Source organism: Vanellus vanellus (genome assembly GCF_965231255.1).
Source record: "Vanellus vanellus genome assembly, chromosome: 1".
Lineage (NCBI taxonomy): Eukaryota > Metazoa > Chordata > Aves > Charadriiformes > Charadriidae > Vanellus > Vanellus vanellus.
This window is the reverse complement of record NC_138905.1, coordinates 222,525,340-222,537,340: the sequence shown is the minus strand read 5'-3', so window position 1 is coordinate 222,537,340 and position 12,001 is coordinate 222,525,340. Positions and strand designations below refer to the sequence as shown.

The window sequence follows — 12,001 nt, the reverse complement described above, 5'->3', positions numbered from 1 at the left end:
GAGCCCCTGGCCCAGGCTGCCCAGAGAGGCGGTGGATGCCCCATCCCTGGAAACATTCTGGGCCAGGTTGGACATGGCTCTGAGCAACCTGCTCTAGTTGAAGATGCCCCTGCCCATAGCAGCGGGTTGGACTAGATGGCCTTTAAAGGTGTCTTCCCACCCAAAGCATTCTGTGATTCTATGATTTTATGATTCTATGACTGGGTTTGTAACTAAAACTGCAGCAGCATAAATTATGAAGTACTTTCGAAACAACAGCAATCTATCCTTTCTCTGCTACATTTCATCCATAGCTCTAATACAGGCTTACAGAAGGAAGTCAGTAACATCATCCCCACTACACAGATGGAGAATGGTGAAATAACAAGAGGCAGATCTCAGACTCCTCTGTATGTTTCTCAAGTAACTGTCAGTGCTGTGTGGCACACTGCACCTCCCTGTGCTGTTTTTGTGGAGTTCATGCAATACGGCATCAGTATGCCAAACCTTTGGCAATGCCAATTTAAATTAAAAAAACAAGCTGTGCATATAAAAACCTCTTCCATTACTGGGGAACCGTGTCAAACCCCAAGACAGCCTACTGAAAGAGTCTGGGACAGCAGAAATACCAGAGTGTGCAAAGACGCTGTGTCCCCGGGTCCAGTCCTGGGAATATTTGAGGAGAGGAGAGGAGAGGAGAGGAGCGGAGAGGAGAGGAGAGGAGAACAACACTTGAAGATCCTCCAGGAGTTCTTAAAAAACTGCTCCAGCCCAATGTGACTCCTCATTGTCTCCATTGCCACTTCCAGGCTCATGTGACTCCCTGTCGTCTCCCCACCTCTGGTTGGGGGCAAACCACACTTCCATCCCGTCCTCCCCTCCCTCCCTCTCCTTTTCCTACCCCTGCCCTTTTCAGTCCCTTTTGCAAGTGAACCCGGCTCTTTCCTCACCTTCCCGGAGCCAGCTGGGCCCCAGCTAAGCCGATCCATCCCCATCTGTGGATCTTGGCCCTGCTCATGGAAGAGACGTGGGTTCAGATGCCCCATGCTCTGGTTGGGGTTTTCCTTCTGCTGCAGGGCAGGGGTGACCTGGGACCTCAGCAATGGATGTTTCAGATGGAAAGAGGTTGTCGTAGTCATCAGCACAGACACACACTGAGGAAGAAGGCATGTTCCCTCTCTTCCCCAGCAAAGCAACACTCTGTAACTAAAGTTTGGAAAACAAGATGGAAAGCGAGAATCCTATGCAGTTTTCATTCGTACCCAGGAGAAATTCATCATGCCTCCCTGCTCTGAAGCTCTATTAACTGCCTTTCTGATAAATAGATAGCTAAGAAATATAATACAGCATTTTTCAGTATGATTCATTCATTTTTCTTTATTAATTTTTGTCTCAGCACAAAAGGAAAAAAAAAAAAAGGAACATATGGAGAAAGAGCAGGAGCTGTTTCTCAATGCCATCTGAAAAGGGTTTAGATCCACAGCACACTTCTGAAAAATTCATTCACACTTCCCAAATCACATTAGGCAGGTACAGATTGTTTTCATTTTTATGAAAATTTTTACCCTTCTAAACTCTAATAAAACAGAATATGACAAAAATGACAGGGGGCAAAATTGCTTTTAAGTCCCATATGGTGACTATTTGTAACTCACTTAAATGAAAGTATATATTTTGAAATAAAATGTGCTTCAGTTTAGCAGAAAAGGTTATAACAAGATGTGTTTCATGGAGACTGAAGCTATATAGACTACAAAAAGGACACCCATTTTACTCTCAATGTTAACTGGCAATTGGAAGAAACTGCACCAAACTTCACCAAATATGGGTGCCGTTTGAAGGCCCTTGTGCAAGACAGCAGGTGTCTTTGGTAAGATACCTCTTTTAACACAACTAGATGGTATGGACAATGTGTGAGAGCCCCTGAATGCAGCTCTTAGACCTATCTTCTGTCCTCTCTGATGGAACTCATTGTTCATTGTCTGCTTTCCATATGTTTCCCTGTTTTTCTCAAATAATTTATTTCTTTCTCACAGCTAAACTTGATTATATTACCCCGGTGTGTACGGAGGCAACAGGAGCACCACCAAGCAGAGGAAGGTTGCCCATAGGGGTTCTGCTGCCTCCATCCTTGAAGGTTTTTAGGACCCAACTGGATAAAACCCTGAGCAAACTGGCCTAACACTAAATGAATCTTCTCCCTGCAAATCTTAGACCATCAAGCATGCTTCCACTTGCATGGTATGAATCAGTGCCGATTCACATGCTCTATAATTTTTGTTTTTCTCTTTCCTCCATCTCTAGCAGTTCCTCCTGATATTTGTTGGTTTGGGCTATGGGCTGACCTTTCCAGAGAGTGATCTGCCATGCCCCCAGAGGATTATTCCACAGTCTGATCACACTTGGTAAACCACATCGAGACCCTGTGTCTGGTTTTGGGCCCCAGTGCAAAAAAAGCATCAACAAAGTGGAGTGAGTTCAGCTGATGGCTCCCAGGGTGGCTGGGGTTGGGGCAATGCTCCATGAGGAGAGGCTTAGGAAAATGGTCTTGTTCAGCCAGGAAAAGAAAAGATTTCAGGAAGACCCAACAGCAGAAGAGCAGCCTTCCTCTACCCTTATCAAGAAGATGGAGCCAAGCTCCTCACAATGTGGCATGCAGGAGGACGAGAGAAAACAAGCATAAGTTGAAATAAGAGAGGTTCAAATTGGATATAAAGAGAAGCTTTTTCACAGTAAGGACAATCAAGCACTGTAATAGTGACCCAGAGAGGTTGTGCAACATCCATCCTTGGAAGCTTTCAACATCCAACTGGATAAAGCCCTGAGCAACCTTGTCTGACCCTGGAGCTGCCCCTGCTTTGAGCAGGAGGTTGGATGGGGGATGTACTGAGGTCACTTCCAACCTGAATTACCCCGTGATTCTGTGATAATAATCTACTGATGGAGACATCAGTGTTCAAGAGCACCTGGGCCTTCTGATGGAGTGTAGATCAGATTTCTTAATAGTACTTGGTGCTGCTCTAGTCATCTATGAAGGCTCCTGATGTGCAAGGTTTTGTGCACTAGTAATTTACCTTCTGTTACTCCCTTGTGTACTGAAAGGCAGCGTGTTCAAATTAGAGATCTCATACCCCTGGCACCTCTCACTGGAGGAATCCCAGGGACTGTTGCAGTGGGAATAGGAAACACATCCCTGTGCATGGCAATGCAGCCACCTCAAGGATGAAGACCACAATTCATGATAACCAACAACAAGGTAAGAGTTTAAACTGAGAGTAAAAAGAAGAGATTGCTTGTTTCTTACTATTTTTAAAGAAACAGATTAGTTTTTGAAAAGAGAAAAAACATTAGGAAAAAAACCTAGAAGCGGACACTCTTCAAACCTGTATGTTTCTTTGTAAAATCCTACTATACAACATCCTTTCCTGGGATCTTTAACCTTTTTCCAAAATATGAAGTGGTGTCTCCATCCTTAGAGATATTCAAAAGCTGTTTAGCCACAGTCCTGGGCAACTGGCTCTAGGTGGCCCCGCTGGAGCTGGAGGGTTGGACAAGATGACCTTCAGAGGTACCTCCAACCTCAACTATTCTGTGATTCTGTGATGTTGTGAAAATAAAGGCACTTTGCTTTCAGAACTTCTTCATTGGCCCTAAGGTTTGTTGTCTTCCAACATACTAAAAGAGTTTTGAGCAGTGTCTCACTGGTAGAATAGTAACGAGAATAAAGAGAGGAAAGCCTGTCAGGTACTCTGTTTCATGGGGAATACCTAGGAATTATAAAAAAAGCTTGAAAGCTGAAGATGTTGAACGTAATTCATAACTTCTCAGGAATTCCAATATATAATATTCTCAGGAATATTATTGAGTATAATCATTAATTGAAATTATTGTTACAATTGCTACCACTAACTCTGGGTCTGAACTTTTTCCAGAGCATACGCTACAAGGAGGCTGAGCTGTCTTGACTGAAGACCCAATAGGTCAGAACAAGGCCACAGAGGTGGAGGGCGTCTTGTGAAGTGCATTTCTGCATCTATAATCTCACTTGCTGTAATTACTTTACTTAGAGATTGTTGCTACAGCGAAGGTTTCTGACAAAACTTTTGCTAAAATGTTTCTGGAAAGAAAATGTGCCACAAGTGGAAACCATTAATTAATTAAACTGTTTGAAAAACCACTGTAGCATTCACTCAGCTCTGCCATTGTTACAGGTGAGATGGGAACACACTGCAATGTCAAGGCATTTCTATTTGTTTGCTGAGCCACTTTTCCTTTCGACTGTGCTACCTGCTGGATCAGGGTTGGATTTGGATCATTGTAGTAGATTCACTCCGAGTTTGGTGAGGATAAACACTATTGGAAGAAGTTAATAATTGCTATTTGCTTTTTGCCTTGTGATAGCACCTCAGAGTCTCCTACCATGTGCTAGGTGCCACGCAGACGACAGTCCTACACCAAAGACTCTAAGTGTAAAACAAGATGAGCTGGTGTGAGGATACTGGAGACAACAGCCCAGCTCAGGTCACTGGACAGTTCTGTTGTTGTATATGTGAATTAAATTCAGGATCCTCCTTTGTATCTGTTTGGTCCTCACCCCATAGATGATGGGGTTGAGCACAGAAGGCACCAGGATGTAGATGTTCCCCATGATGATATGGACCAGTGGAGCCAGGCCCTTCCCAAACCTGTGCACCACAGACAGCCCAATCAGGGGCACGTAGAAGGCCAGGACTACGCAGATATGGGCAACGCAGGTGCTGAACACCTTAAGCCTCTCCTTCCATGATGCCAGCCGCAAGACAGCCTTGAGGATCAGGATGTAGGAGAGGCAGATGAGGATGGCATCCAGCCCCATGACCAGCAGGATGGCGGTGAGGCCATACACCACACTGGGGGTGGTGTTGGCGCAGGCCAGGTTCATCACATCCTGGTGCAGGCAGAAGGCATGTGACAGCAGCCGGGAGTTGCAGAAGGGAAGGGGCAGGAGGAGCAAAGGCAAAGGCAGGAAGAAGAGGACTCCCCTGGCCATGGCTACCAGCCCTATTTTCACCGTTGCAGCATTGGTGAGGATAGCAGCATGTCTCAGTGGGTGGCAGATGGCTACATACCGGTCCACAGCCATGGCCAGGAGGACAGTGGACTCAATGGCTGAGAGAGTGTGGATGAGGAACATCTGGACAAGGCAGGCACCGAAGCTGATCTCCCTGGTGTTGAACCAGTAGAAGGAGAGGATGCGTGGCACCGTGGATGTGGACAAGGCCAGGTCGATGGCAGCCAGCATGCAGAGGAAGAAGTACATGGGAGCATGGAGGCTGGGCTCTGTCTTTACGATGAACAGCACCACACAGTTGCCTGTGACTGCCACAATGTACATGGAGCACAGAAGGATGGCCATCCAGAAATGGGCAGCCTCCAGCCCCGGGATGCTGGCCAAGATGAAGGAGGATGGGCTGAGGTCAGAGCTGTTGGGGGAGGGCATGGCACGTGGGGCAAAGAGCAGTCATGCTATGCCATGGCACATCCTCTGCTGCAAGGGAAAGAGAAACAGGAGCTTTATAAATCCTTTCCCATGACTGTGAATCCCATGGGGCTGTGCCTGTGAAATGCAAGGGAATCTTATAGTTGCCGTACCGATACAGAGAGCTCCTCTCTTGTTTCTTTAGCTCGTCATGGATATACACAACAACATATACAGCCACAAAATGGTGGCATTTGAATTTGAACAGGAATTGCCTGAATCCTTTCAAATGCAGACCACTGTAAAATCAACACTTTAAATTATAAACCCAACAGCTGAACTTGTTTTCATTTTTTTAAAGGCAAAATTAAAACAAAACAAAACAGATTTTTAGTGCTTCCTGTTAAACTTCAGTTCTGCTTGAGTTTTTCCATATGTGCTGTGCTGCTCTGTCAGAAACGCACTCTGTGAAACTGTCTGTGCTGCCTCCCATGGTCCGCCACTCCCAAGTACTGCAGACGTGCACTCTGAGACAGGCATATTTATTTGTTTGCACACAGAAATTGGATTTTCATCCTTTCTGCCTGAAAAGGCTTATGGAAATACCAGAATATCTGTAGAGAAAGAAACTCTGATGGTTGTTCACCTTATTCTGTGTCTGTATCTGACCCCCTGGGGATATGGGACTTCATCCGTCCTCCCCGACGGAGCAGGCAGCAAGTCAGTGGCCGGCTGTACCGGCGCTGAACCAAACCCACCATCTCCCCTGCGCTGTGTGGACAGCATGAGGTCAAGCACATAACTGCCATCCGCAACATTGCTGAGATTTCTGATTATGGATTATTTCTTTCAAGCCCTATGCATGTCAAACAAGGATGCAAAATTTTTTTATGGCAAGCTGTGCAGGCTATTAATACAACTGTTTTAAAAGTAACATTTGGTTGTGAAAATGTGGGGGTTTTAATGCACATCTGTGGTGAAGCCATTATCCTAAAATAGAAATCATGATTTATTTCCCTGATGTGGGGGTTTTCCATCTCCAATCTATAACAAATAAGACTCATATTCTAGCTTTTTATACACAATTTACAAACAGCGTAGGTGGACTATTACTGTCAAGTTGCCTAAAAGCTATTCTAGTGATCGAATTTTCAGCAAACCACTTACATTAAGATGCAAGCTGAATGAACAAAGCCTTTCAGTAATTGCCAACAAGTGTCTGAGCCCACTTACCTGCCAGCCACTGAGGTGTAATTACAGTGTGAGCCTCATTGTAAAATATCTGCCATCCTATCCATTTCTTTTGAGAGAATGTGACTGTGAGACAAACACAGAAAGTAAATAATCCCTGGATGTTTCAGTTCATCTTGAGTTCTTTGGCATGGATGAACGCACCAACGTTTTCAGAAGTGACTAATGATTTCGGATTGCTAGTGGGATGAAGACCAGGTACTGTAAGGAGCTTACTTTCTGCAGATATGAAAACTGGATCTGTGTCTTTAAAAACACCAGTAAACGCAGATTTATTTTCTTAGGGTGATCCTCCCACCAGCAATCCCCAGTAACTGCATTTAACAAGAGGTAAGCACTCTCAGACAGTAAAAACTTCCAAGCCAGAGGACCACTAGCAGCAGCCACAGCAGCCGATCTCAGTAAATGCTCATTAACATTGACCAGACTCGTCCTGCAGAGCCAAAATTGATCTGAGATCAACTGCACAGGGTGGAGCAGGCAATGGGGCTGTCTTCGCCATCTGAATCCTTCTCTCCGCTGCTCCTTCCTGTGATGTGGCAGTGAGAGGGGAATATATGTATACCCCCTAAAAGCCCTCTGAGCCATTTTGAATATGTAGCCATTTTCCATAACATCTCACCAGAAAGAAAAGTATCCATCAAGCCAAAATATTGCTTCAGAGGGAAAAGAGAAAAGAAAAATTAAAAACATAAGGCATCACTCAAATTCAAAGCATTTTATAGCCAAAATTAAAATTAATCTTGATGGTTTGGTCAAATGTGGTTTGCTTTTTTTCCCCCCCTACCTGTTGTAAACAGAAAAGCTGTACCTGCTTGTCGCTCTGCTGCTATTTTATAAATATGCCCAGATCCTGCCTAAGTCAGTCGTTCTGGGCAGGCACTCGCTGTGTTTGGAGTCGTACAAGCTACGCTGGTACTAAAGTGAGCAGGACATGGCTGGAGCCTCATCCCACCATCACCCACTCCGTTAACCCATTCCTCGCCTCCCAGGACATCCCTGGCCGCTGCCAGCTACTCCTGCCCCAGGCAGCACCCAGGCACGAGTGAGGGGTAGGACCAGCCGGGGAATAATGTCCACTGGGCTGTGGAGTAAAGCCAGCCCAGTTAGGGAAGAAGGAAAGGATAGAAGGAGATGTGGCCAAGAAGCACCAGGTGTTTGCAGGACAGAGAACTGTCCTTATACCTCTTTTAATTATAGTGCGGACAAAGCCACAGAGCACAGCAGGGACTGCAGCCTGGCTCCGCATGAATGAGGTAACGGGACACTTTCCTAGGGCAGGGGGGATGCGCAGCGCAGGGTTCAGAGAGGGCTTGGGATGGGAAGAACTGGCAGGGGGAACAAAATGGAGATGACAGGAATGGCCTTCTGTCTTCTTCCCCTTCCCCTTCTCCTCTTCCTCCTTTCCTCCTTCTCCTTCTCCTTCTCCTTCTCCTTCTCCTTCTCCTTCTCCTTCTCCTTCTCCTCCTCCTCCTCCTTCTCCTTCTCCTCCTCCTCCTCCTCCTCCTCCTCCTCCTCCTCCTTCTTTCTCATTCTCATTCTCCTGCTCCTCTCCCACTCCTTCTCCTGTTCCTTGTCCCACTTCTCCCTCTCCTCTCCTCTCCTCTCCTCTCCTCTCCTCTCCTCTCCTCTCCTCTCCTCTCCTCTCCTCTCCTCTCCTCTCCTCTCCTCTCCTCTCCTCTCCTCTCCTCTCCTCTCCTCTCCTCTCCTCTCCTCTCCTCTCCTCTCCTCTCCTCTCCTCTCCTCTCCTCTAAGAAATGCCTCTGATATGTCTCACACTGCTCTTCCTGTGCCTCATAAGGAATAAACCCATTGGCAAGTACTGTAAGTGATCTCATCGTGCAAAGTGGAGAGCTCAGGGCATTACAGAATAGGAATTAGCAGCTTTAAGTGGTTCATCTATCTCTTTTTTCTCACACACAGATGTTAAACCACAATTAAGTTTTCCATTCCCAGAGGCAGCCACAAAGGTTTTTGAACATGTGTTCCTAAAAGACAGTACCTTATATAGATTCTCAAATCGCGAGTGTCTGCTTGTTACCCTCCAGCTACACAGGTTGGGAAGCAAACGCGGTGGCAGATGAAGCTCTGCTGAACGGGGTGATGGAGACGCACCTAATGCACTGCAAGCCTCACTCCACCGTGGTCTCCAGCTGTGCTGATAAACCTCCCCCACACATTTCCTCCCTGGCTGTCCTCCCCAAACGTTTGCTTGCTGTGGCAGAGGCTCCTCAGGCTTTTGCTGTTTTGCGGAATGGCTGTAGTCAGGAAGCACAGACGTCCAGGGAGAAACTCTGGAACTATTCAGAATGGGAGCAGTGCAGTGCGAGGACCCTGCAAGCTCGGCATCTCTCCAGCAAAACTCTTTTCTATGCTTTCCTGCTGGAAGTTGTGTTTGTTCCCTTATGTTAACCTTTCTTCTGATAATAGCTGGCTACAAGCAACAGATCTTAGATATTTTGAGCAAAGAGTGCTCCCATTGGGTGCTATATCAGTGCATACGGGACCTCCAACCCAAGCGCTGTTGTGCCAGCGTTCAGGCAGAGGTTCTGGGGGTGCTCTGCTGAGTGGTATTTCACCCTGTGCCCACCGGGATCCTCAGCAGAATAACTAGCACAACACAAAACAAACAGTGGTGTGGGAATCCTCCCCTTGGGAATCTTCCCTTCTGCCTTTCCATTTTTTTATGGAGATCTCCCCTCATGATTCTTTTCTCTCTATTCCAGGTACTGTTATGTGTAGAAAAAGACACTAATTCTGGGTTAGTCTGAAGGGTGAAGTGGCAGCAGGCAGAAACTGGCCAGTTCTGCTGCGTAATCCTGTCCCGATACCTCCTGCTGCTTCACCCTTCCAAGGTCAACACTGATCATTTCTTCTTATTCTCCACCATGGTCCAAACTGACCAAAATATGGCTTAAAACCAATGAAAACACAGTTCCACAATTTGGAGGCATGAAAGATTTTGGGTCATTTTATTCTGTCCGTGGGAGGAAGCAAGCCAGGAGGATCATGAAACCTCTCTGCATGCCTGACTGAGACCTACGGCAGAGCAGTAAGACATTGGGAGACACTGTCATCTCCCATCTGTGAACTGCCCCTGGAGATATCCTCCTCCCATCCCTCTGAGCGGTGCCGTCAGTACCAGGCAGATCTCAGCTGAAAGATTATCGTATGTGGTCCATCATGTCAGAAAGTTTAGCCATTCTTATTATATTTTTGAATGCCTTTTTTTTTCAGCAAGCGAGCTAGCCGCACCAGAACCCCAAGCACCATCCTGATGCATACCTACGTCATACAATTGTATGCTCATCTATAACACATTCTGAAGATTTTTAGCAACATCAACCTAATATCTCTGCATCATATAAACAAAATAAAAATGGCTTAATCAAATCTTTTGACCTTTTACAACAAATAGATGTCTTTTATTGAAGATATTGCACACGTGCATTACATTCAATGCAAAACATTAGACTTGGCAAGATGGTAAGTCTTGATGACAGCAAAAATAGATGCAAAAGCAGCACTGTTTCCATTACTGCAGATGTGTATGGCACTTTAGAAACAGATGAGGACGAAAGCGGAACCATTTTTTTAGGACTGAGTGCTGTGGGCCCACTTAACAGGACCTGATCTTCAGAAAATGGTCTGTGCTCAGCCTCTGGAGCTGAGCTCCATCTTGTGGGGTGTTTCTATCTGAACAACTAAGGACTGAGATATTCAGAGTCACTCCAAACTCTTGGTCCAAGCCCTGTCCTGTCGAGCTTGCTGCCGGGGTTAGCTATGCTGTAACAGGCAGTGAGGGAGCAATGACCCCATGCAAAGGAGTCTGAGTGAAGCTTACACACTATTATCTGGCTATTAGAGTTTGCACAACATGCGGTGCAGAGGTTCCTTGATCCACCCCAATGCGTGACTTGAAAAGAGAAAGTCACGCAACCCATTTTTCTGTAATTGTCTCCCTCTAATTGGAGCTTCCATCTGTATATATCACTGGCACTACTGCTTGGGGTGTTCGCAGGCTGCTGGCAGGGACGAAAGCATCGTGTTAGGATAAAACTTGGAAGATCACAGCTCTTGGTTGAGGGACAGCATCTGAGTGGATCTGCAGTTCTTTCATCTGGCAGTGACCCGCATGGATGGAGTATCAAGAAACCGGTCCACTAGCTCTGACCAAGAAACCAGTCCACTAGCGCTTTCTGGCAGAACTGGTGGAGGAAGCTACCAGTCAGATTCAGTCTTCCTCCGCAGTGCCCTGAACAAAGCCTCACGGATGTGGCTGGATTTTATGCTGTAGATAATGGGGTTGAGAGCAGGGGGAATTATAAGGTAGGTGTAGGCCACCAAAGTGTTAACCAGAGGTGGAACGTTCTTTCCAAAGCGATGGATCATGGATAGTCCGATCATTGGGATGAAGAACACTAGAACAGCACAGATGTGGGAGACACATGTATTCAAAGCCTTGAGACACTCCTCCTTGGTTGCAAGGCCGATGACAGTTTTAATGATCAGGATGTAGGACAGCACAATGAAGATGAAGTCCATCCCCACTGTTGATAAAAGAATAATCATACCGTAGAAGACATTGACTTTTATATCTGCACATGCTAGGTTCATGATATCAGGATGGAAGCAAAAAGAATGAGAAAGCTCGGTCTTCCTGCAATAGCTTAGTCTCTTGAGCAAGAAGGGTATGGGAAGGAGGGAGACCATACCTCTCAATATAATTACCAGACCTATTTTCATGACAGTCGTCTTGGTCAGTATGGATGAGTGTCTCAATGGACAGGAGATTGCAATGAAGCGGTCAAATGCCATTGCCAGGAGCACAGAAGATTCGATGAAGGACAGTATGTGGATGAAGTACATCTGAGTAAGGCAAGCATCAAACCCAATCCTTTGCATATTAAACCAAAAAATGCCCAGAGTAGTAGGCAGTGTACATAAAACCAAGCCCAGGTCAGTGAATGCCAGCATGGAGAGGAAGTAGTACATTGGTTCGTGAAGACTTTGGGTCTTCTTTATGATGAATAAGATCATGCAGTTTCCCAAGAGAGCAATAAGATACAGTGCACAGAAAGGGATGGAGATCCAGTGGTGAAGGGCTTCCAGGCCCGGGATGCCCATCATGAGGAAAGCTGAAGGCTGATAGAAGGAGCCATTGAATTCCCAGGTGGTATGTGAGTCATGCTCCATCCCAGCTCAGCTCTCACATAACCTATACCTAAAACAAATCAACAACAGAAACTCCACGTAGTTGGACTCTCCTCTGAATATGGAACCAGGTAATGACAAGTGCCACCTCCCTCCACC

General features: G+C 46.1%; 2 protein-coding genes across 2 annotated transcripts; both read right to left on the bottom strand.

The window, feature by feature from the left end:
- Positions 1–4,501: 4,501 nt before the first annotated feature.
- LOC309680593 (olfactory receptor 51E2-like) lies at positions 4,502–5,458 on the bottom strand (the record flags this gene model as incomplete). Its single annotated transcript, XM_082494250.1, has 1 exon — positions 4,502–5,458. One exon carries the CDS (start codon positions 5,456–5,458, stop codon positions 4,502–4,504), a length of 957 nt encoding a protein of 318 aa, XP_082350376.1.
- A 5,451-nt stretch (positions 5,459–10,909) lies between these two features.
- Positions 10,910–11,884, bottom strand: LOC309680574 (olfactory receptor 51G2-like; the record flags this gene model as incomplete). The annotated part of the gene is made up of 1 exon (XM_082494227.1): positions 10,910–11,884. The coding sequence occupies one exon, from the start codon at positions 11,882–11,884 to the stop codon at positions 10,910–10,912; it is 975 nt and encodes a 324-aa protein (XP_082350353.1).
- Between the last annotated feature and the right edge of the window lie 117 nt (positions 11,885–12,001).